The 27,050-nt window shown below is 40.5% G+C and overlaps 1 protein-coding gene across 5 annotated transcripts in view; it reads left to right on the top strand.

Annotated features, from left to right (window-relative positions):
* The window catches only part of LOC105673019 (insulin receptor-like), a 71,839-nt gene extending 44,838 nt beyond the window's left edge, over positions 1 to 27,001 (top strand). For all 5 annotated transcript variants that reach the window (XM_012368348.2, XM_012368344.2, XM_012368349.2 and 2 more), the window contains 7 exons: positions 8,213 to 8,609; positions 9,160 to 9,674; positions 10,720 to 11,140; positions 11,759 to 11,921; positions 12,108 to 12,285; positions 12,858 to 13,023; positions 13,107 to 27,001. In XM_012368348.2, coding sequence (XP_012223771.2) covers positions 9,397 to 9,674; positions 10,720 to 11,140; positions 11,759 to 11,921; positions 12,108 to 12,285; positions 12,858 to 13,023; positions 13,107 to 16,184 — 4,284 coding nt within the window. In that variant the 5' untranslated portion in view covers positions 8,213 to 8,609; positions 9,160 to 9,396 and the 3' untranslated portion in view covers positions 16,185 to 27,001. The remainder of the gene's footprint in view (positions 1 to 8,212; positions 8,610 to 9,159; positions 9,675 to 10,719; positions 11,141 to 11,758; positions 11,922 to 12,107; positions 12,286 to 12,857; positions 13,024 to 13,106) is intronic.
* Positions 27,002 to 27,050: the final 49 nt, after the last annotated feature.

The following is a 27,050-nucleotide window of genomic DNA, read 5'->3' as shown; positions in this document are numbered from 1 at the left end:
TAGCGATGTTTACGGGGGTTTTAAAAATGCGTATATCGTGGCCTCTAAGAGGCTCTAGGGATTAAAGTTACAATTACGCGAGCTGCAATTTTAATAAGATAACGTAATGCACCGGCGATAGTCGATTTTTTTTTATCACCACTTTTTTTTTCTTTTTACCGAGCATGCGAGTTTATTTCGTTTAACGTTCTTTTTTTATTGCTATCGTAATCGTTAAAAAGTACGCCGGATATATAAAATCATCACATAAAATTTTCTTCACTTCCCATATTTTTGTTATCGCTACACACATACATATATAATGTATTTCTTTGCAAATAAAAAACTTATACTTTCTTCCCGAGTGGCTGCTCAAGCTTAAAGTCTGCGATATATCTACATAAAAACGCATTGCATTGTAGTTGAGAATTTTTTTTCTACATATACTTGCAACATATATTAAAAAAATGTAATTTTACATTTTTCTTATATTTTTCTTTTAACTGTAGTATTTTTATCTAAATATAATTGTGCAAAAGAAAATTTATTTAAAAATTTATGCATTGCGCTAACTTTTTTTAATCTACAAGACTTAATTTAATTAGTAGGTACTCTTTCTACTTTTTAACAAGTTTTTGCACTTTTCTCTAATTTTCATTCTTGTAATTATAGATAAAGAAAGAAAAGTTTTTTATTATTTAAGCAATTTTATTATTTGTGTAGATGTCTTAAATTTAATTCTTTAAAAACCTCACATTTTCAATTGCTCACGGCTGAAAAATTGTTGTCAACAATTTTGCGGGAAAATTGCATTTGAATTGAGAAAGTACATAAAGTAGCACGGTGAATACTGGACACCCTGTATATCATCCAACTGACAGTGAGATTCTGAGTCCCCCACAGTAAGAAGAACACAAAGAAAGCCTTAATAACAAAGGTTTGGTCAAGGCTTCCCACTGCCAATTTGTAACATCCTTCTTCTACGGTAGTTTATGCAAAAACAATAAGACTGTTCAACATGTGGTAATTGCGGTGCTAGTCTGTCTTGTTTGTCGGTACCTTTAAGAATGCAACTTAATACACCATAACAAAAGAGCGTAACAAACGAGCCAATGTAACTGTGCAGTAACGAATTAAAGGCTCGTATAATAACAGAAAAGTTAATCTGCACTCACCCTTTCTGCACTTTTATGCTACCAAATGTTGAATGTATTATTATATCAGCAAACATATGAAAATATTAATTAAGGCATCTCAAATATTTCAACATCTTGGAATAATTTGGAGAAACAGATTTAAATAATGAAGCCGAGAAGTGCAAGATCGGTTTGATCCGCCAGGTGGATCAAGTTTTATTACTTTGGAACATTGTCAAGGGTTATTTCAAAATTATTGATCTCTCATAACTTCAGCGACCATTATGAAACCATGCGGCCGTCATGGCGGCTACAAGGTTGCAAGGAGGTTGGTCCCTCCAGAGACGTAGCGAGGGGGGGGGGGTACGGTGGGACGCAGATGCCTTCGGGTGTCAGTCTACGGGAGCGCCGCAAGGGCGGCAAAACTTTTTGTTCCTACTTATTTGTCTACTTAGTTGAGAGTAAACGCCGCATGAATTTCTCGCGAGTGTTAATTATACAGATATGTTTCTCGTATTTCAGTTTTATGTTCATTTGCGACACGATCTCGATTTTTTCTTTTTTACGCATTCCGTTATATAATTTTGACGTTAATTACTAGCTGCAAACGCTACTCTTTCAGCAAATCAAAACTAATTAATGCAAGCGATGTCATTTCTCTCACTTACAAAACGTAAAAGTATATCCTATAATGAAGTAGTATATTAATATGCAGTATCGAAGGCCGAAAAGTTCATATTTAATGAAGTCATTAACCCAAGTTTTTAATGCGCTATATCTAGGAGAACATATTATGTTTCTCGTTTTATGCTCAAGTAAGAGCATACAATTTAAATTTAGATGAACGCTGTGGATTTAATTCCAAAAAAAAAAGTTACTGCAGCTTTACTGTAATTTGTATAAATGCATAACTACATTATGCTGCTCCAGGGCTCCATATATTCTCCATACGTCTCTGAATCCCTTTCTTCCCAGACAGCAGTCGGGTGAAGCGCATTTGTTAGCGGTACAAAATTCAATCTCTACTTCACTGCGAAGAACAACGGTTTCGTTGCGTCGGGGAAGTGAAGAGTAGCGAAAATACGCGCGGAAAAGTGGAAAATTAAAAGACGAGCCTCGAGGCGTAAGTAAGAGAACGCACGAAATCCTGCGTTAAATAAAATACCGATACCTCTGAATATTTTAGTCGAAAAGTCTGGATTCTTTGCAGCATCGATTTCGGTATCGGTGAGGATAATCAGTGCAAAACTATACCAGTATTTATGAGAAAGTTTTAATATACTTACCCAATTAATGTTAAAGTTAATTTGTGTTGATATAAGAGAAAAGAATTCAAAGCGAGTTCGGTGATTCATAATCAAGATTTTGGAAAAATAATTGTTAAAAATTGATTCTTGAAAATTAATTTTTGGAAAGATTAATTTTTAACTATAAAGTAATGCTTATTTTGCTTTTTTTAATTTGTAAAATATTCTTTCCCATATTTTATAATTTTGAAGGCATTTTGTTTTTGAAAAATTGTTCCAACTTCGTTAAAATTTTAAAATTGTTTTTTTTTGCTGCCGCCGCATGAAAAATGATTGTAGGTCGAAGTTGAAGGCACTTGTGCGAGTTTCCGAACTTTTTTCAATTTATGAGTTTCAACGCCCTGAACTCCCTCGCGATATTGATATTCCGATATTATCGAAATGATTGACGTGATCGAGATGTCTAATATTAATATCGAATAATCGATACGCAATGGTCTTACGCAGCTCGTAGTGGAAAAATAATGAAATTCGGAAGTAACGATACTCGGATAGCATCCTTATCATCATGAGTACCGTGCGGCTAGGAAATATTCACGCGTTATATTTACGACCGGGTAGACGCCGTCCATAACTTACCATAGAGCCAGGATCGAAACTGGTTTTGCGCTGGTGGTGGCTGCAACATAGTAATAACGATCGCACGAATAAAACGACCCGCGTCGAAACCGCTGCAACATTGTAACCAGGTCCATTATTAATCGATGCGCCATATCTAAGATGTGCAGAAAAAGTGGGATAAAGGGAATAGCCGGAGGTCGTCCTCCGTAGGATAAAGAAAAGGAGAGCGTGTTGGCGGCTGTCGAGCGAAGACATGAAGGGCAGACGGCGGAGGGAGGGAAAGAGAGAAACGCGGCGGGGAGGGGCACGGGAGAGTGTGAGAAAGAGAGAGAGGTAGGGAAAAAATGAGCGAGTGCCGCGAGAGGAGGAGTGAGAGAGAGTGACAAAGGACATCGCATAATGGAACCAAGCGCGCGAGTATCGCGGCAAAAACTGCCGTCATTTATCATCGAAAATGCGTACGGCGTTGAAGCCGATCTTATCGCGCGATTGGCAATACCACAACGCCCGTAACGTCGATCCCTTTCCGTTATTGGTATTTTCTCGCTCGTCATTCTCGTCGTGCGGTCGCGTGTAACCATCCATCAACCGCGTGTGCGCGCGCGAGCGCGCACTAAATATACTTAAATATAAACATAGGACATCGATACTTGAGTCATTCGGCGGGAGGTGCCGATAGTTTCAAGTGGTCGGTTATCGCTCGGAAAAGTTACAAAGAGAGCCGCAACAATGTAGCAATTAGCGTGAATGATGAATGTGCATTGTGAAAGCGTTCGACACTTATTCGTTTCTTTCGTTATCAGCATCTCGGAATTTGTGGAAGGAAAAAAATTTGTTTTTATCGATTCGATACGTAAGGTATTTCGGAGTAACTTGTTTGCGCTCACGTGTGTGTCCGCGATATTGATTTTCTCCCCGAGAATACCTGCTCTGCAGAGACCGAGTCGAGTAAATAACAGTAAACAAATCGTAAATAATGAATGCTCATAGGCACTGACATTTAGATCCTCGTATGAAATATGGGGATTCAAAAATACTCTTCCCATGCTGTAAACCATTCGGGCGGTATTCGCCTGTCACACTTTTCACAACCCAGTTGCATGAGTCACTCCCCTCGGCGTCTCTCTACAAAGTGGCGGCTGACTTCTTTTGACTTCGCCACCGACCCGACTACACCGTGGTATTCGATCTATTCGATATGTATTCGAGATATTCGTGCCGGAATCGTGCGATACATTGCGGAGAGGACTCGGAGACCTCCATCCATCTTTCCTCCGAATTTCGGAACGCCAACGAAGTTGTCTATTTTGCTGCACGGTGCGGAAATTCCATCGACCAGCAAAAACATTCAACTTCATCCGTTCGCTCGTGCTTGAGCGAAGATCGCCGGCGAAAAAAAAAGAGAAGTGCAAAAGCGCCGGTGTTTGGATTCCAACACCATATGCTTCTTGTACCTGAGAAGCGACGGGGTTTCGGCCCAGAAGTGTCGGTTTTGACATATTTATATTCTTGTAATCAGAAAATAAGCCGTAATTACTTAATCTTGCTGAGCTCGCTCGCATTGAATAATGCCATGGAAACGTGGATAAAATTTTATCCAAACTTCTCATTGAAAGTATAATTTTTCTTCGATACGCACAACAATGTGTAAAATAAATTTAATGACGCGTGTTTTTCGCAATCTTCCACCGCTTCTCATTAACTAATTGATTACAATTAACATAATTCCGTGCCACTTAGTGCTGCTAATTTAAACGCGCTTACGAGCACTCTTCGCACTGACAAGAATCATTCAGGGCTGAAAAATGGAGTGCAATTTTCAAATAGGATTAATTGCGAATTAACAGCGCAACGAGTTAATTGCGGTAATGTGATGATGAAACATACATATGTAACTACACACAACTATTTGTACTTTAAAGATCGCAGATATCTACATTTGTTTTATCAGATATAAATTTACACCTGACTGATTTTATACATATGTATTTATTATGAAAATCATTCATAATTCCGCACGCTGGTCTGGAAAAAAATAAGTTTACAAGACATATATTCTTCCGCTTCCCAGCTCAAGATTTATCGCGAAACATTACAAAGTTCGCGTGTTTTATCGTACGTGTATCCGGTTTTTAATCGACGGAGTACGCCGCCGTCGCCGCCGCCGTCGCCGCCGCCGCCGAGAGAGTCTCCTCGCGCTCCCCCCTTCTCTTCCCATCGATTGTTATCGCGATATTTATACGGCGAATTAAGATATTCACCCCATGCGAGCGGCCAAACACTCGACGACACTGCTATCTACAGTAGTTGCAGAAACTCCCGCGCGATCCAAGCAAGAATTCGCATTAAGGGTCCACCGTTTATCCACCCACTTGCATCCAGCCGCATCAGATTATGACGTCAGAAGCGAAGAGATTTACACCAGCGATTCTCTTCGCTGGCTTTTATGTCTACATAAATCACTCCTCGCTGCCGAAGTCACTTTACTTCAATGAAGCGGAGCTTTTGACGCGCACTGCAAACTTCGCCGTGAACGCGACACGTCTCGTAAAACCGTGAACAATATCAGCATTCCCTCAAAGCTCCCCGGAATCCTGAATAATCTCTAAATTAAATTCTCTATATTCCTCAATTCTATTATCCGTATTCATAATCTAGAAGGGCTGAAATGGGCATTGACAATCCTTGGAAACCGTCGATATATATCAACTGTCTCGATTTACGACGGCAGAACCGTGGAGAAATGTGCGAATAATTCTACAATTCTGGCGACCATCTACGCGAATAATTTCTCCTCAAGGAAATTACTCTGGTTTCATAAAGCAGGTTTATGAAACACGGTAGAACGCTACAATAACCGTCGTAACAACCACCGCCGAAACCCAGCGCAACTGAAATTTCTACAATTTTACGTCGGCGCGATATGTTGATGCGATATTGAAGTTTATGACAACTTTTACGAGGCTGCTTTGCCGAGGCGGAATGCTTTTTCGACAAACGCACGTTTGCGTGGACATAAGTTCCAAGAATCGTGCGCGCGAATTTCCTCGTTGCTGACGTCGTAATCTAAGATGGTCGATGTAGGTATTCGGCATTGCCACGCAATAAGCGCGTGGGACTTGGGTAGACGAAGAAAAGACCGATGAAAAGGATGATGAGTGAGAAAATGAGAAAAACAAGTCAAAGATTCCAAGATGGAATCTACACAGTGATTCTAAATTAAGCCATCATACTTGGCTGTCAAGCGTGCTTTTTAATCAGTTTGCAGTTGGTGTTTTCTTAACGATAATGTGTAGGCACCAACCATCTTTTTGTGTTATAAATAAAGCAATGGGAAAAGGAAAGATTTTCCGAGAACGTAAGCTCGAAAGTATGAATAACAAGTAGCAAAAATAGAAAAATGAGAATAACAAAATATCACGCTTGTAATTTAATTCTAAATTTTCAAACATTACGCTTCAAAGAAACTTTAAATTTTCACCAGACTACGAGGCATTTAATCTTGAAAATTTAAACATTACGAGAAAGGATGGCTAATATAGATGCCGTGGAAAGATGCTTTAAACTTGTCAAAGAACGCATTTGCCTTTAATGGCTTGTTTTAGAATCACTTTGCATGTAAACTAATCTAATAAAACTTAAATTTTCAGCTATCAAAGAGCTCTAGCGTTATTATATCATTCTAGTCAAAATTATGTTCTACACAAAATAGGAGACATGGTTCCGTTAACTTCCCGTTGCTTTGCCAGCGATAAACTGAAAATCTCAGACGCGTATAAGTTTATCTAGCTTTAATTAGTGAACACACTCGAGCGTTCTCAACGGCGCCTATAGCGAATCGACTTAGTTTACACTTTAATTAAGTACGAAGTTGATAAAAGCGGGCGCGTGTACGCGGTTGGGTAAAAGTAAAAATACCGCGAACTGATATTTGCGATATAGCGCGTCATGATCTCGCGCGGCGATATGACTTCACAATATGCTGCAGACACCGGACTGCTTTTCGCGAAAAATTGAAATTAAATGTCTTTCATCTTTTCTGAAAAGTCACTCTCTCTCTCTCTCTCTCTTTCTCTCTCTCTCTCTCTCTCTCTCTCTCTCTCAGGATAGAATTTAATGCATTTGATAAATTGCCTCCGGTTGCCGCAATTTTTGTTACATATTTCTAATAAATAATGTGCATATTAACAATGTCGCTACTTGAAATAAACGAGATATAGTAGTTTTGCTTGCGCGAAATATGGTAATCACATTGTGCGCGTTCATAAAGAGAGGATTGAATTATAGATTCATAATGAAAATTACGGAATAATAGGTAAAATCTCGAGCATATATTATTAAATAATAAATATATTTCAATAAAACATGACGCATTTATAATTTCCGCATTATTTTTGATATAATACATTCCTGTGGAAGCTAGGCATCATTAGCAATTTCAATTTTAGCGTGCAGCATCAAAATCATCGATGAAAATACTAATACAATTATAATTAAAGTTATATCACAAACTCTGTACATTTCCCGAAGTTCAATGCTGCAATTTTTATTTTACACAATTTCAGATTTTATCCTTCATCAAGAAATTTCCATTTTTGCATTTTAACCAAATCGTTATTTACTTTTTGACGAGGGATGATAATTGAAACGAAGATAACGAAAAGTATTTTTATCTTGAATACCTTTAATGATTAAAATTTATTAGAGTTGAAATATGATATTTAGTTGCAAAATACACCGAGCAAAAAAATAGTACGAAAATTATATCAGATGCGCAATTTGTCTGGCATAGATTTATGAATTAGTTTAGAACGTCGGCATGTTTTTAGTAGGCTTATAGCTTTAATTAGCGGATACACTTAAATATCTTCTCAAGCGTTCTATGCAAATTTACGTAATTAAATTAAGCGTAGTGGTGCGTGTAAAGTATGCTGCATTAGAGTCACTAAGTATACATATTTTACAGTGAACTCCAAAATTAAACTTTCATATCGTCAAAACGCTATGGAAATATGTATAAAGAGATAAGGCGCGCGCGCACGCGAAAATAAAACTGTATTTGTGACAATGAATAAATCAGCAACAATTAACGTGTGAAATAATGTTTTCGCACATGTTTGTAGTATCGAATTTATTGCGAAACTACTGCGATTTCGATTTCTCTTTCGATAACAGTGCATATCAACGTTTCGTGTTAATTGTCGTATTTTGATTTCTTTTGTTCAACAGATAATTACAGAGCAACGGTACAATTATGAGGGCCAAAAAGTACTTCATCTTCAACAAGAAGGTACTCTGAAGACATTTTCGGCACCAGCTGGTGTTCCGCATGCGGAGCGTTTCACGGTGCACATCCCTATTTATACGCGATCGAGGGGTCCCGCGCGATTCGAAGATTTCTGATTCCCCGGAAGATATACCATCCGTGAGCTCGAAACCCGGTCACCCGGAGAGCGAACGCCGTCTGCGGGGGTGGAGAATCGAGAGGGTTACGCGCGAGCCTGGCCGAACGCGGGGACGGATCGATCGATTGCGAGGGAGAAGGAGAACAAAAGCGCGGGATAATTCGGGATAACTCGAAGAGTTTTTCTCGCGAGAGCGCTCGGCCGCCCCGCTTAATCCGCAGGTATTATATCACGCAAACCGGATATAATAATTTCATTGTGTATTAACTAATATTTATTTAACATATAAAAGCTATATGATTGCGTCTTTTGGGATTAACGAGAAAACATTTTCGAGCATGTTTGTCCGCGTTCGATAAACTTTGAGCGTGTTGCAGAATAATTCCAAATGAAAGTCATATTATTTTATTGTTTAAAAATATTGAAAGTTAAAAAACTAATATTACATACTTTGTTTCAACATTTTCAAATTGTTCAAACATTTCCAATCTGGCGCAGTCGGGAATTAAAAAGGTTAATCACCGCATTGAACTCGCTTATTACAAAGCAACCGGCGCACACATAGTTCGTTTGTTCATTTACACGTATTTGATTTCACACAATTATAATTACAAAAACAAAGAGAGAGAAAAAACGATTGATATTCCGTCTGTCTTCACTTTTTTCTTTTATGTCGAATCGGAATAATAACGAGATAGAAATTTATTGCATACTTATAGTTTCGCGCAACTTTGTCTTAAACTGCAAAGGAGACTGTAATCTGCTTTCCAGTCCTTTTAATCCCCGTCTCTGAGAAGTCCGAAAGAAGTTTATAACAATCGGACGCTCGAGGCTCCGTGTGGGAGAGAGAAGGCAGAAGAAGGAGGGGACAAGGCTGCAAGGGTCGACTATCAATCGTCGATCAATCAAGGAAAACAAAAGTGGTAGTCGGGGCGACACGTGGGGGGATAAAAGTCGGGAACGTTCAACGGGAGGCTTCAAGCGCGCGGTGTTCAATGAGACAAGGAGATGAGGACGAGGAAGTCATTGCTGCTGATCGTTCTGCTGTGCGTGGTAGGCCTGGCGCTCTGCCAGGAGAAAAGGGCCGTGAAGCACCGGGATAAAAGCGCCAAGGGCAAGCATGAGCCCGATCACATGGACGAGGACGATGAGGGAGGACATCACAGGATGAGGGAGGATTATTCGGATGAGTATGGCGATCGGAGCTCGGCGGTCACCAACTACCACAAATTTTCCGAGAGCCCGGCCGCTCACAACCGAAACAACAGAGCGATCGATGAGAACAAGTATGTATATATTGAAAGAACAAAAATTCGTATTGCATACGTGATGAAATTTTCGTTAACATTATACAAGAAAAGGGGGGGGGGAGATTATCTAATATTATCTTTTAAATAATTTCGCTTATAAGCAACCTACGTGATTTTCGATGCAAAATGCAACAAAACTTTTGTGAACACCCAATATATCAGCAAATTCTTTCGTAATTGGAGACGTACGTGATATTCGTCGGCAAATTTTCGAAACGCGAAAGATGCCGCGCGAGCGAAAATTGCTGATAGCAATCTTCCTCGAAACACTTGAAGTGGTGGATTCTAAAGTAATTGCCGCACTCCGGCATTTATTTGAATATGATGAATGCTAAGTGATTTTATTTTCACTAATTAGTTCCTTCAGATCGGTTATTACGAGTATCGTTGAGATCGCGACTTTTCTACGCGCCGCCGGCTGTTGAAATGCTCTTTGATCTTCTTAAAGTTATTAGCTCCTTTAAGCGCCTCGCTAATTTTACGTCGTCGAACGAGTAATTCGTGGTATCGTGCACAAAGGGCATCATTTAAATGCGGGTAATCCCTTTAATCCTGCGGAATGTGTCTTTGTTTCACCCTTTCTGAAAGGAGAAACATTCTTGAATGCTAAAAGTTTAGCAGAAAATAAAGTGCGTACATTTCATTTTACTATCATTAAATTAGGATTACGCTTTGCACCAAATTTTATTCAAGTAATCAAGATTTTGGTAGAAAAACCAGTTTTTCCAAGTCGACGATAGGAAAAATTTCGAGAAAACATAATTCTGTAAAGCTGCTTCGTTAAAATTAATCCAAGAATTCATTATTGCAATAATAGAATTGAAATGTGCACTACGCGTGAAATACTAGAAAAATATTGAGAAAGCGCGTAATAAAGTTTGCATTCGAGATTATGCTTATTATTCAAATCGTTGATTCTTCAATAAAGAAAATTACTTGGCTGCGAGGAAATCCCTTTGATGTCTATCGAGCCATCAAGATCCCGCTGTGATACGAATTAATGAAAACTCAATTGTTCCAGATCCGCGGACGACGGGTTCAAACCCAATCAGCCTAGTAAATTATCGAATCTGTCCCAGCCGGGAGGGAAATTCCACGAGGGGGTGTCGGATAAGGGACGAAAGCAAAAGAACGCAACTAACACGGACGGTATCTGTCAGAGCATAGACATCAGGAACAACGTGAATTCCTTCTCGGCACTGAAAGATTGCCGCGTGATCGAGGGTTTTCTGCAAATCGTGCTGATCGAGAACAACACCGAAGCGGATTTCGAGAACGTTAGCTTCCCGGAACTGAGAGAGATTACTGGCTACTTTTTATTGTATCGCGTGGACGGTCTGAAGAGCCTCGGCAGACTTTTCCCAAATCTCGAGGTCATCAGGGGCGATATACTTCTCACGGACTACGCCTTCATGATTTACGAGATGAAGAACTTGCAGGAGGTAAGATTCGCTCGAGTTTCGAATTCCTTTTTCTTTGCTTTATCCCGCTCCCTTAACATCCGTTTTTACTTTGCTACTTTATCTTTCCTAATAATGAAATTTCGCCAAAGTAAAATTGTAATCAGCTCCTAAGAGAATGAGATATATTTGAGAACGCGATGTATTTTATATCTCGACAGTGTTAATTCTGATTTTAATCCAAATAGTTAAGTTTAGAAACAGACTTTGTAATTATCAAACTATTCTAGAAAAAAATTGCGAATAATCTAGAAAGTAAAAGAGTTAAAAGTTTTCAGCGCGTAATTATGAATTCGTTGAATTTAACATTGAAACTTTGAAGCAAAGATATCGTAAGAGTACACCTTCCTTGTCGCGCAAATACGAAGGAATTTTTATTCGTGCGATACGTGACCTTCGTTCATCACGTACGATCCATGGCGCGATCGTTCATTCCCACGCCGAATCAAGTTGGTTCGAAGGTGTATGGCCCTCAATCTGCTGTTAGGACCCGGTTAAATGCCTGGGTCAAGTGACGTTAATCAGTCAATCGAATTAACCGGCAATTCGACCTGTGACTCACAATTCCGCGGCTAAACCTGCAAAAATTTTTTCCAATAGATTGGCCTCACCAGCCTGACGAGGATCTCCCGCGGTGGAGTGCGCATCGAGAAAAATCCCGCACTCTGCTTCACGAATACCTTGAATTGGAGTCTCATTGTGCCGGCCGGCGAGAACTTCATCAAAGACAATAGAAACGAGCAGAATTGCCCACATATGAAAGGTGATGGATGCGACTTTAATTAATAATTTTCAACAAAATATTCTAGTAAAAAAGGTGATGCATAAATTATTCATGATAAAATACTTGTAATACAGCTGTTACAAGAGCAATTTAGAAAGTATTATAAATATATCGTATAGTTGAAACAACAGTTGCGATATGAAAATGCTTTATACTGTTGTACAGGATGCTCTCACTGCCCTGGTGGTTATTGCTGGACTGCTCAGTGTTGCCAGAAACTAGAGAAATCAGGATGTCATGAGCAATGCCTCGGGGAATGTGTCAATGCGACCGATAGCGATTGCTATGTGTGTAAGCATTATCGGCACGAGGGAAGATGCATCGAAAGCTGTCCGCCCGACTTGTAAGTGACTTTTACAAGAATGTATATATGATACGAAAGAGATAAAAAAGAAAAAGAAAAAGTTACATTTATCTCTTACATTTATCTCTCTTACATTCTTGTATTCTACATATAATACGAATAATGTATAGTAAATCTAGAACTGCTTAGCTTTGTAGTTTAAAAATCACATAACTATTTTGAGAATGACTAAATTTTTTTATTTATTATTTTATTTTTAACAAGTCTGAAGTCGAATTTTCATTACTAAAAGTTTACTTTGAGGATTATTTTTTTTTACCACAACTTTTTCATTTTATTTTAGCTTAAATGTTTGCGTAATAAAAAAAATTTGAATTAAAAATCTGTGTTAAAACGTTGGATCAAGCAAATTTTTCGAGAAAAAATGGAGCGTGGAACAAGGTTTTTATCAAGATAAATTTAGTTCCAAGGGGGAAATATCTTTGCCTGAAATATTTAAAATATTTCCTGCTATCGTACATTACATTTTAGACGCTCAGCGCTTTTACGATATGATGTTGGTTAGTAGGAAGTCTCTGCTTTTGCTGTGACAGCGGTTTATTTGTCGGCAGATATGCATATCTCTCGAGACGATGCATCAGCAAGGACGACTGCCAGAAGATGAACCGCATCAGAAGATTTTCTAAACCGGAGGACATGCAAACATGGCGACCTTTCAATGGCTCCTGTCTTACTCAGTGTCCCGACGGTTTCGAGGATGACATCGACGAGAAAAATGTACGACAGCCTCTTGCACTTGTGAATTATTATTCGTATGTTTAGTTCCTCTTACAATTTCCTTCTCTCACTTTGCATTACAGATGACAACCTGTCGGGTTTGTAAAGCCCAGTGTCGTAAAATCAGCAACGGTGCTATCATACGCCACATTTCGGACGCTCAGAGTTTTCGCGGTATAACGGTAGTGAAGGGTGCTCTCGAGTTTCAAATTAGAAACGGGAATCCGAATATAATGAACGAGTTGGCGGACGCGTTTGGTTTGATCGAGGAGATAACCGAGTATCTGAAGATCACGCACTCCTTTCCGATCACGTCATTGAGCTTCTTCAAGAAGCTCAAGGTGATCAAGGGTGAGAATCTGGACATTAACAACGCGAGCTTGGTGGTTTTGGACAATCCGAATCTCAACTCCCTCTTCCCGCCCTCTCAAAAGATAACGATGGAGAACGGCAGACTGTTTTTTCATTACAATCCTAAGCTCTGTCTCTCCAAGATAGAGGAGTTCGGTAAAATGGTGAACATCACTAACTTCACGTCCCTCGAGGTTCAACCGGAATCGAACGGCGATAAAGTGGCCTGCAACATCGTCAACATAAATATCACGGTAAAACAGCGGGACGCGGATCACGTGGTTCTAAGTTGGGACAGCTACAAACCGCCCGAAGGCCAACAGCTTCTTAATTACTTGCTAAATTACATAGAGACCGAGAACGAGAATATAACGTACGAGGCAAACGCGTGCGGCAATAACACGTGGCAGATCGTGGACGTCGGCATACCGAGCCTCAACTCGACTGTTTCGAAGTACATCAATAACCTGAAGCCGTACACCAAGTACGCCGCGTACGTGAAGACGTTCACGGCGAAGAACAAGGATTCCGCCATCGCTGGATCTTCGAGGAGTCCGGTGGGTCAGTCGGAGATTATCTTCTTCCGGACGAAGAGTGCGGTACCGTCGGTGCCGACGAACGTGAGCTCAATCGCGATACGCGACAGCGAGATTCTACTCAAGTGGGGCCCGCCGATATACTCGAACGGTCCCATAGGTTATTACATGATCTCCGGTACGGTTCGACTAGATGACGAGGAGCTGATCTCTTCTCGGGATTACTGCATCGACACGTTGACGAGCGACGCCGAAAAGGAGGAGATGCACGAAATGACGATTAAGACGTCGCTGATTCCGAATCCGAGCTCTTGCTGCAAAGACGCAGGTATGAAGACTGCCAAGCAGTTCGAAATATTCTGCCACGAGAACATGACCATCAGTTACTTGTCGCCCGGCTGGAAGGATTATTGCGTCTTCAATCACTACAACACGCCGGAGAGTAAATTTTACGATCTAGCGAACAACTTGTCTTTCTCGCCGACACAAGACAAGCAGAAAATGGCGACGGACGCTTCGACCGGCGTGAGCAACAGCATCACGATCAATCATCTGGATACCGAGGTATTTGTATACAACGTCAGCGCTCGAAATACTTCATACACATTGAAGAAATTGCGTCACTATTCACTGTACATAATCACGATCGCCGCGTGCGGCGTGAAGATGGACGGCGACGCGCCGATGTGCTCGTCCATTCAGTACGCGAACACTCGGACGAAGAAGCGACTGAGCGCGGACGACGTTCACAACGTGAAGGTCCACGTGACCAACGATACGATAGTCGAGGTGATCTGGGAATCGGTGAAAGATCCCAACGCGTTCACCGTCTCCTACACCATCGAGTACACAAATCTGGACGTGAAGGACGCGAAGAAGAGCACGGAATGCATACCGTGCACCGGCCGCAAGGAGAAGTACAACAGTCATTATATCAGAAACCTCACCCCAGGCCGGTACAGTCTGAGAATGCGCTCCACGTCGCTGGCGGGTGACGGCGCCTTCACCAGCGTCACTTACTTCTCCGTTGGCTTGTCGGACAACAATCAGATAATCCTGGCGATAGTGCTGACCCTCGTCGTGGTGTTCATCAGCGTGATCACGGCGGTGTTTTTCATCAGGAGTCACCATAAGAAGAAGACGCAGGAACGATTGATCGCCAGCGTGAATCCGGATTACACCGAGACCAAGTACGTGGTCGACAGCTGGGAGGTGCCCAGGGAGAACGTCGAGATCCTGGAGGAACTCGGTCTGGGCAACTTCGGCATGGTGTACCGTGGATATCTGGACGGTACCGTGCAAGTGGCCATCAAGACGATCTCCGAGAACGCCAGTCAGCGGGAGAAGAACGAGTTTCTCAACGAGGCCTCGGTCATGAAGAACTTCTCCACATGCCATATTATCAAGCTGCTGGGCGTCGTCTCGATGGGCAATCCGCCGTTCGTCATCATGGAGCTCATGGAGAACGGCGACCTGAAGACGTATCTGCGCAAGATACGCGACACCCAGCTGGTGCCGAACGCGACGAGGATAATAAGAATGGCGGCGGAGATCGCCGATGGCATGGCATACCTGGAGTCGAAGAAGTTTGTCCATCGCGACCTGGCCGCGCGCAACTGCATGGTGTCGAAAGATCTGGTCTGTAAGATCGGCGACTTCGGCATGGCGCGGGACATTTACGAGACCGATTACTACAAGATCGGCAAGAAGGGCTTGTTGCCGATACGGTGGATGGCGCCGGAGAATCTCTCCGACGGCGTGTTCACGTCCGACTCGGACGTGTGGTCGTTCGGCGTCGTGCTGTACGAGATACTCACCCTCGCCGAGATCCCGTATCAGGGCTTCTCGAACGAGGAGGTGCTGCACCACGTGCTGCGCAAGGGTGTGTTGAACGTACCGCGGAACTGTCCCGAGACCATACAGAAAATCATGGAGAAGTGCTTCAAGTGGAAGCCGAGCGAGCGCCCGATTTTCATGGAGATCGTCGCCGAGCTGGAGCCGTTCCTCGGCCAGGACTTTTGCGAGAAATCCTTCTATCACTCGGACGAGGGTATCGAGATACGCAGTCAGGGGATCAAGAAGGTCTACCACAACGCCGCGCCGATCCGATTTCACTGGGGCCACGAGACTGCCAGATGGGTGAAGGACTTCGAGGACAACGTAACGCTGCTCGATCAAATGAAGGCGGGCACCAGCCGGGGGCGGATCTTCAAGAACGGCTTTCAGCACTTTGGTAATGTAACGAATTTCGAAGATGTTCCACTCGATCGATGAGATTAGTCGGTAATAATTAAGCGAAGGGGAAAAGAAACCTTGGCGGAAAGGTAACTGCTTGAAAATCCCCTTTGGTCACAAAATCCGCGGAAGGGCCTGTAGATATTAATGTACAAAACAATACTCAGGGCAATACGCGAGTGGTCCGACCGGGCTGTGTGTCGGACGAAAGATGCGAGAAAAGATGTTACCAAATCGCGCTCGTTCGTTGATTGGACTCGTTCGTTCGTTCGTTCGTTCGTCGGTGCGGCGACACAAGTGTTTTCGTGCCCTTCTCTCGTCGCGGGCCAAACGGTAATCAGATCTTGACGGTGGATAGCAATGCAGGTGACCGCACTGTCGCGCGACAGTGCATACAGGAAAGATGGTGTGTTCGTAATAGATGCTAAGCCATCGAACAATTAGATAAGTAAAATGTAGGCGCATAGTGTTTCTATTTTAATCGGAAGCCAACTCAGGCTTCTCAGACCCGTGTTTCTTTTTTCTCAAACACGCCCCAAGTTCCGAATCCTTCTGCCATGCATCAACTGTTCATTCCTTTCAGAGTTACTTCTTCTTTCTATTCTTTTTTTTTGTTTGTTTTTTGTTTTTTTATTACGGATATATAAAAGTCCTGAAGCAGCTGTTCCCGAACGTTACTCGTGCTTTAACAATAGTTGCGAAATTCGTAGTTCCTTCCGCCTCTCCAAATCCGTTTTCCAATTCGGTACTATATTCGCAATATTTGATTTCTTCATATCTTTCACTTTTCGCTCCGTCGCGACGTCTTACCGATCCCGCCACGAAGCGTTCGATGTGACATAAATATAAAATTGCATCGCGCTAACGTTCGGCCGACGTGGAGACAAAACCTCCGAAACGCGCTCTCGAGGCCGCAACGTTATGCTACGCGACGCGAACGACGCAAGTTTGTGCGAGAGAGACGCTCTATTCCCATCCTTAATCGTTGCACAAGTTCGAGGAATATTGTTTCAGGACTGACTCGCGACGCGCGAGCCAGAGGATGATTTATACAAACCAGAGTTCCTTGTCACGTATCCGCATGAAACGTTACAGCGTAATCTCAAGGTTGTAAATAGTTACTCGTAACACAGTTCATACACAGTAAGTTAATAGAACTGGATGCAATATACGCGCATAGTCCTGTAATACGTAATAATTTATAGAGCGAGAGAGATAAAGAATGACGTGAAGATAAAGTGTACGTGTGTGAGTGTATGTGTGTGTGTGTGTGTGTGAGTGGAGAGAGAGAGAGGGAGGGAGAGAAAGAGAGAGTGTTTTAAAAGACAACTTTTGCCCTCGCATGTAAATAAAGTCACAAGTCTCTTCCTCAAACGCGGGTACCTCGTAAGTAATTATTGCAATAAGAGCGTGTCTACAATCCACGATCCACAATCTCTATAATAAAGTTAGTGTGACGGTTAGAAAGAAGAGGAAAGGAGGAGGAGAAAAGAGGCGAGAAGATTAGCGGTTTCAAATTTTTAGGGGCCTAAAATCCGGTTAGATTGCATTTAAGTTTCTTTCGCACGGCACAGAATCGCAAACGTTTCAGCCTCAGATTTCGCAGATACGGAATTGGGTGATATAAACAATCAGTAGGTAGTAAAACGACAAACTAGATAATAGACGAAATGCAATACACTGAAATTTCTGCGGCGGATCTTGCCGGCCATCGAAATGTTCCACCTTGTACCTCGGTTTCCGTGTTCGTGCGATATTGCAGTTTCTTCGCCTGTCCTGTTCTCGAAAGCACGAATATAATTGATATTATGGGGAAGTTACATTTGCCGGAACATCGTCCCGATATGCTAATTTGGAATTGCGGTTTTCGGAGACATTGCAGGTTCGTAGAATAGAATATTATTAATATAATAAGCGCATTTTGAAACGCGAACGACTTTGCTCTCGGATTTTCCTTAAAAAGTTTGAAGTTTATTTTGAAATATACATATTCTCATGTACTTTTTTTTTTTTTTTTTTTCTTTGAAGAAAGTTAAATCGTTGGAAAATTTATATTACAATTTACGATGTGTGTAAATTTTTTTCGTTTATTAACATCCTCGAAGGGCGCTCAAGATCCGTTTCAGTTCGACAGAATCTTTCCAAAACCTCCTCGTAGGTTTCAGAGAACGGTTACGTTACGCGTAGAAAATAGAGAATAGAGAGATGCTTATGACGAAAGAAAGTATAAGACCGAATTTTTTTATGATATATCGTATCCGCGCGTTGCCAGATGATTGTACAGTATCAACGTTATCGTCTCGTTGTCCCAGCGGAAGGGAGCGGCCAAATCTTTCGGTGTTTAATAAATAAGGGAAAGTTGCGTGCTGTAATGGAGAGAAAGAACGCGCGAGAACGTTTGCATATGCAGTTTAGAAAATTCCTGATGTCGCTGCGCATCTATCGATCGGCCTGCGTCTCGAGAAGTAGGAGCAACCTGCTATCGAATAGCAGAGGAAACCGAGAGGAATATTCGCGCCGGTTGGGAGCATCGGTTGACAACAAAAAAAAAAAAAAAAAAAAAGAAAGAAAAAGAAAAAGAGATAATGTAAAATATACGGCAGATTGATTCATAAAGTATTTTGTCATAGCGAAAATTTTTGAAAGTTCAACAATATTGCTCTCACACGCGAGACATTCCGGATCGATCGATATCCGAGCGATAATTGCTAAGCGATTCTCAGCGTGGAGGTGAATTCGTGCATTGCGGAAATCTCGGGTCAGTCCCGAAGTTCTGATACGCAAATCAAGTGCCCGGATTGAGTTTCGCGTATAGGCTTTCTAACTGTTTCGCACCCCCTGCGTCCGAGTAATAATGGGTCGTAAACGGCAAGACTAAGTGTACAGTAATTAGTAATAACGGCCGGCTTAATTGCGACGCGTACCGCGGCGAAACAAACCCGAGCCGCTCTCCCGAAGTAATCCCCGAGCACTCTAAATTTCAGATTACGGCCCCTGAATATGCAGGCGCTACGTTTGCGCGGCGGGCGGTGCATCAGCTGAATCTCTTTGTCCGGCGTGACAATCAGCGCGGTTTGCGGAAAGGATTGGTATGAAGCGCGCGTGTAATGTGAAATTTTACATCGTACTCCCCTCTCGGTGGCTTTGTTTATCCTCTTTCGGCGTATTAAAAGCATACAAGCGTCTCCGCGATGATAGCCAGATTAGATAGCCGTGTGAAATTTACGTGCCCTTTCGAAAAAAGGAAAAAAAAAAAAATTCGAGACACGTTCGCGATGATATATGGCAGCTGTAAGCGTGTAAATAGGAGCAGACTTTTCTTATAACTCATAGTAATGTATAGCTTTTTCTAAGAAAATAAAATTTATTTATATAAAAATGTATAACATAAAATCTCGCGTGCTCGAGTGTGATTTTGCTCTTCAAAATTTGGGGCTCGCTTCGAGCGACGAAGACTATTTGTACGCTCGCTCCTATATCTATATCGAATATGTGTAAATGCTGCACACACGATGTGTGCAAATATTGTCCGTGTTATATTCACCGTTGCAATTCGAGTAATGTATCCTCATACACGCGTCGGGAGAGAAAGCTGCGCTGGTCGACCGTGCGCGAGCATTTCACTTATAGCAATACAATTTAGCATTTTCGCGTACGATAATATTTTGCCGCAAACGAGTAGCGCGTACCGATAATGAACTTGATAAGGTTTATAGGCAATTGTGCAGTAACGTACGCCGAAAAACAGGTCTCAATGCTCTCACCTCCGCCCGAGCGAGCGGAGTTCTCGAACAGCAGTACGACGCGTTTCTCGCATTTAAACGTAATTAAGAATCATTATGCCGCATTTTCGACGTAAGAGAATTATTTATACTGTATACGTAATACCGAGCTGTCTTAAATACTTAAGTAACGTTAATTTCAACAACGTATCCGTTTATCGTAACGTTATAATCCTGCCGCAGCGTCGCTATAAAAGTAATATATACGTGCGTAAGTATTTATTCCTATTAGAGATTATATATATATATATATATATATACATATATATATTTGATAATATTGTACGCGCATAGGCTTATAATCGCTTTTCCTTCGAGACGGCAAGGAAAGACGCGTCGTACTGCGTCGGACGGCGTCGAGTGTACTGCTTTCCCCGCGAAGCTCTCACCACAAAGGTGCACCGTAATTATCAGGGTCTTAGAAGTAGAATAATATCGCTGCATCGTGTTCCTGCCTTCTTTCCGTTGAAAAAAAAAAAAAAAAAAAAAAAGCACTTCCTCGACACATCACAGGCTGCAGTAAGAAATGTTGTTACGCGCAATCGTACAAAGTTTCTTTCGCGACTCGTCGAGAGAGTTCAGCGCTTGTTATTCGTTACGACGGATTTTGTTTATTCAAGCACTCGCTGCTCTTTGAAAGTTTTCTGTTCCGAATCGCAAGAGTATCGATCCCCGGGGGTAGACAAGCATTTCGCTTCAAGTCCAAGTTCCTCTCGCGCGAGCGTATCCTTTTCTGATAAAAAATAAAATGCATCTCCTCAGCAGTTACATCGGTAAAGATAAGAGCGTTAGGAGAAACCAATGTGCGCTTTAGTCGGTGTCTGAGAACTACTGGATTATTTATATACGTAAGCTGCTCGTGAAGCGCGCACAGAGATATTTATTGAGGCTTTTCACGCTTCGCGTCACAAAGTTGTTTCGTTTTACGTTTTAATCGTCAGTCGATCGATCACGCTTAAGAGAGTCACGAAGGCCGCGGTCGGCCTGGCGACGCGTTGAATGAAAAAGGAAAGATCGAACGGGACGTCGGAGTAAGAAGATGTCGATTGTATGAATCATCGTGCCGCCGTTGAAGGCGACGATTCAAGGATTCGCGTCGAGTCAGCACCTCTCGTTGTATTTCTCGCTTCCTACAATTACCACGTTTGTTCCTCGCAGCATAGGTAGATCGCGTGCGCGCGCGCGTGCAACCTAGTCACTCTCGTAGAACGCGATTAATCACATTGTGTATGTGTCATTCCAATTTTCACGATCACCGCTGAACTCAAACGATTCCGTGAATCGAGCAGCGAGCACCCGGCAATCATCTGAATCACGACGAGCGTATTCGTATTGTCATGTCGGTGAAGCGAGTAAAAAACGAGGGAAACGATAAGCGCTGCGGATATAAATTACAATACTTTCACCGCTGCTTGTAAATTTTTTTCAAACATTTAACATGTTGACTGTCGAGAAAAAGAGAGAGAAAATAATCTCCTAGTAATTTTATGCAAGTACAGTTAAGATGTGAAAAAATATACTAATGCCATTGCCGAGTGCCGATCATTACCGCATAAATTGTGATCATTTGCTTCTTTTTCTTTTACCGACTGACGTGGCAATGATTCTGCGATGATCGATGTGCGTCGCACCGATCATACGACAGTCAACCTGTTAAAAATTATTAATAAACAGCAGAATGCCCATAATTTCACAAGGCGCTTCCTAATCGCGGCCGTCGAGCAGTTTTAACGGAATGGATATAAATTTCAGACGCTCGATACAGTTTCCGTTAATTATTTGTCTGCAAATCATCATTTCTATCCTCCTTATGCTCGAAGCATTCGTTCAGACGCATATTTTTCCCGCTTCACGTCCTGTTTCACGATGATGACGAATAAAATGATCCCACGCTATTCGACCGACTAGTCGAGGTTTAGTAATAAAGCAAGATATTTATTCGAGCGGACACGTTCTAATTGGTGAAACCAAATATCGAGAGCACAATCCAAGCGATCGCGAAGCCGCGACTGTATCGCCGCTTCTCTCATCTTTGCGCGAAGGTGTGTAGCGTAGGTAAATATACTCGGATGTTTCGGTTGTAATTTGCGGGATCGCGCTGTGCAATTGTGCGAATCATCGCGTTTATCATAGCGTAGTGGAATACGTTACATTCGACGATACGTTTAACTTCTCCTTATTAAATATATCTCCCGGAAGTTGCGAGAAGCAGCGATACCGTTGCGGTCTATATATTTTCTATATTATATAAAAAGGAATGAATCTAGAGGTATCTCTCTGAGCTCCTTACCACCGTATCAATGCACTGTGTACATATAGCGATAAGAACGTTAGACTAAATAACCGATTAGACGTAAGTAACGCTAGTATATAGTTTTAGACCATTGTAGTATAATGCCTTACGAGGCGGGAAATCGATTTTCGCGGGTTTCCTCGAAATTTACGCGGATGTCGAGCATATAATTATCGTATGCGCGACGAGACGGCAAGTGCGAAAGGAACGAAAAGAGAGCGAGAAAAAGGGCATTTTTTTCGCTTATTTTCATCGATTGTTTCCTTTCCGGCAATGGTGCCGTAATTCGAACTGGCGCAAACAGTTGACCTCCTCGGTCAGTTTGCTTGCAATCTGGTAGTATTTCAGGGAGCCTGGATTAGAAAATTAACCGATAATTAATTTATTATCATATTAATTGACTAGAGTCTCGAGAGTGGTCCAATCACGACTAACACTATTAATAATATATTAACGATGCACACACACATCGTATTAACGTATACTACATTTATATACGTAAGCTTGCGTAAGCATTTAATCTGTATAATTGCTGCGCGATGTTATCTTAACTTTAAGTATACCAGGGATCGTCCCCGGATCGTAAGATGTAATTTAATGAAGTATTTATTAAAAATTTCACCGTAGCCCTTACCGCGGCGTATGGCATTGCGTCATCTGTACAGCACTTCAATTGATTATTAGTTAATTAACCGCGTGTAATTAAGTACGTACGATTAAAATGATAGTTTATAGTACGGCGCGCGCTATTAATTGGAGCGAATCACGGAGCAAGAACGCCGTTGTTGAGCCTATTTTTTTTTTTTTTTTTATTTCATACGTTTTGGGAAGTTGTACGAAATAATTCAGTGAACGCCATGACGTAAACGTGACGCAGGTCACAGTTTGCAAGAACTATAAGTGCATTTATAAAAACAAGGTTGATTAATTTATTTTTCTAGCCCTTAAATCGCATTATTCTTGACAAAATCGATTTCGTCCAACGACGTATATGCAGCAAATTATTTGTCAGTCTGTTCAGTTTGTCGGTAAATATGCAGTATAGAATTGCTCTCGTTGATTTTTATAACGTTTATATATTTCTTTTTATACGCGTAAAAATTTGTGAAGAAAATTCTAGCTCTTATTCCGTTTTTCTTGTCTTTTGTAATACTTTTGTAATACTGCATATCCACCGAATTCTTTCAGGCATTCTGATTTTGAAGGCAGTTGTATTCGATATCATATATCTTTAATAGTGACAGATTACAGTGACTGCAAATAAGTATTTTCATTTCATTCAAATAAACAACAACAATTGTGGTTTATTTCTGTCACATCGTGCGTTTAATTTCGTATCATGTATTTGACTTTGTCGCTCTTGAAATTTTCATAAAATATAATTTCGGCGAACCTTATATCTATGGCTTGTCAGGATTCGAACCGTTGTAATTCCGATGAGTTTATTTCCATTACTTTGTAACGCGAGATAAAATATACGTTTCGTTATTGCTAAATTGGCGAAAAGCGGATATGACATTAATTTAAAAAATTGCAATCTTCAACTTTTTTTTTAATATTCGGATATTAAAAACGTATTGTTCTCGGAAATATATATTTCCGAACAAATAAAATTTAATATCTTTCCAATTATCAACTTTACATACTCTTTTCAAAGAGTGGACTGCATTTTACGGAAACATTTATATTCATCGTCCGTCAAATTCAGAACGCAAACGGAATTCGTCGGAATTGAATCGGTTGCGATCGCTATAGAGTATGGAAAAATTGCGAACTGATTCTGGACAATTAGTTCCGATTAATTACCGTTCTGATTACGGTACTGACTGTACGACCATACGTGCACCTATTTACCATGTACACGTGTATGAAAACTCCAATGGACTGAATACTGAAGACTTTAGCTTTAAATTAGCCGTCGCCACTATCCTTTTCGACGGTTCTTTTTCTTTTCTTCCTCGCATCGATCAAATTCGTCTGCTCACGAAACGCGCAAAGGAATAAGTACAGGTTGTCCTGATATACGTAAATATTATGCAGGATGAGTCACAGTGAATCATTATAACATTTACTGCGGATGAGATACTATTAAATAATCATATAATTTTACAAGGCTTTTAAATTAATATAAACTTTATTAAAAACCATAATGAACATATTGTTATTGCTTTGTTGTTGTCGTAAATTAATTGCGCATCCTCATTTGCAGTAAAATTATAAAAAATTACTTATAAAAAAAAAATCATGTGACTCATCTTGCACCGAGAATAGAATGTTATTTCTATATTATACTTCTTAGCAAAGATTTGATATATTTCTCTTTGATACATTTGTATATCCTTCGATTCTCTAAATAATGTAAACCCCAAATTATATATGTTTCTGTAAGAAGGAATTATTAATTAATGGAGGAAATATTCTGTTACCTAATTAAGTTTTCTTTGTAGTCGTATAATGATAATGCTGGCGTTTAAATTAAGGAAAATTCAAATATAAATTATTAGGAAAATAAGATTAATGTTTCTTAGGACATCCTGTAGGAGACTCATCGCTCATGATATACACTATGTATCTCTTCAGATCACAATTTCTTTTCTGTTACTTCTCTTTCTAACAAAATTACGCGAACTAACTCTTAAAGGAATATTCCACGATGTATACGTATGACTTCGTTCATAAAATGTATGTGATGGCTTTAAACAATTTTATGAGAAATCAATCTTAGATAGAATTAAATTTGTAAATTTCGAGGACGAAAGAGATGTAATTGTAGATTGCGTATTTGAATAAGATTATTTCGTTAATCGGCTTGATCGGCGAATCGAGTTCTAAGCTGTAAAAGATTAATTTTAATATCATTATTCTTTATGCTCAAAGCATTGGAATTATTAAAATATATTAAAATATATTAAAATTTAGGGCATTATATATCTTTTCTTTGCATTATAATATTTTTTATGTTGTAATACTTCTTTGGCGAAAACGGTAATCTTGCCGCAAAAGTATCCGCTCTTACTCGGACATTTTTTTTTTTTTTTTTTTTTTTATAATTGCGAATTCACACGAAGTATTCGATCAATAAGAATTATTTAATTTTTTCCGCAAAAGCTCAAGGTATGCCAATTTGTAGTAGATAGAAAAACATCTTCGTATATTTTAAGGCTTGAAGGAAGATGCAAACCGTTTCGGATTTTAAAGCCGAACAATGATTCATAAGCGATTGTGAATTGATTTATGAACCTGTCCGATTTCTTGATTAGCTTCACGAGCCTGAAGTTTACGATAATTTCTTGTCAATACAACGTGTCGACAAAGATTAACAACGAATCTCCTCAACGAAAACGAAAACAACAGCTTAGAAGCAAAAATTCTGTGCGGCGCACTAAGCTTTCGTCCTTGTAATTTCTCGCATTAATTATTTATTAAGATTTATACACAATTGTGTACCGAACACATTGTGTAACACATTTTTTCACCACACCCATGCGATTCGTACTGTTCGGGATCTAATTTTTTTTTCTTCAAACAATTGAATATATCAATCAATGTTTTGAATCACAATTTTTCACATCGCGAAAACGCTATTTAATACGATAAATGTTGTTTAAATAAAAGATAAATATTTCCCATTGAGATACGTTATCAATGAGATAAAGTCGATTTCATAACGCATTATCACCAAGTGGTGTATTACATATACATAACGGAATAATGACATAGTTCTCTAAAACACACCATCATCGCAAGCATCTCCCAAAAACGAAATACATTATTGTCGAAATATATCCCGAATAAGTAAACGCGCTGCATTTACGTGGCAGGCCTTCATGGTTTTCCGGTATAGGCACGTTAATAGTGAAACGTCAATTGTTCTTTCGTGAAAAATAATAGTAAAAAGAGATGACAAAATCGATCCGAATGGGAATAATATTCCCGAAATAATATTCAAGACATTCGATTTCCGAGGAAAGCCAGGAGCCATGGCCTGCATCAAAGGTTTCTTCCTAATCAAAAAAAAAAAAAGGAAATCCTGCCATACCGCGTCTTCCACGTGAGAGACTATGAGCATTATCTTTAAAGTAGTTTTAACGTTTACGCATCTATAATCCGTAAGTTAAATTATTCATTATCCTTTTTAATGCGAGAGCGCGTGACGATGTACTGATAATTGGAATTGACATTGATATGCACGGGGTGTTGCCGAGCGAAGCGTGTGTGTCGTTCGTCGAAATTTCGTCTGTTCTCGCAGCAAGATGAACAATGCGCACGTGCAGCTTGTTACTATACATTCTATAATATGTGTACGTTTAGTGACTAGGATAATTATTCGGGAAATCTAAGCGGAGAAATTACGAGGACGAGATGACGACGACATTTACCAGCTTTGATTTGGCGTATTTGTCCTCCCCGCGTATTCATCTTTATTGACACTCTTCTCGAAAACGGACATAATGTTTCTCACTCTTTTTCTGACGCGATACACTTTTGGGAGAGCTCGTGTAGGAACGTTCTTGATGCGAAACGCGTGCTCAACGGAGACTTGAATCACAATAAAAAAAAAAATGACAAGCAAAAGGAACCTTGATCGGAGTTGCAATCGCTCTGTAAAGGAGATCTGCGTGGTCTCGCGCAGTCATTGTAAACACAAATGTACATACTTACACTGCACTAATTTAGTATTGCCGCTAAGTATTACAACTAGTCACATAAGCCAAAAGTTTGTTACTCTCGCAAAAGTTTTCTTTTTTTCAGTTTTGTAAAATAAAGGAAGATGAGAAAAATCCCACGAATATGTCATATGCGTTCCCCTCAAACGTTCCTTTTCCATTT

Source organism: Linepithema humile, chromosome 5 (genome assembly GCF_040581485.1).
Source record: "Linepithema humile isolate Giens D197 chromosome 5, Lhum_UNIL_v1.0, whole genome shotgun sequence".
NCBI classification, from domain to species: Eukaryota; Metazoa; Arthropoda; class Insecta; order Hymenoptera; family Formicidae; genus Linepithema; species Linepithema humile.
This window is presented reverse-complemented; position numbering and strand designations above follow the sequence as displayed.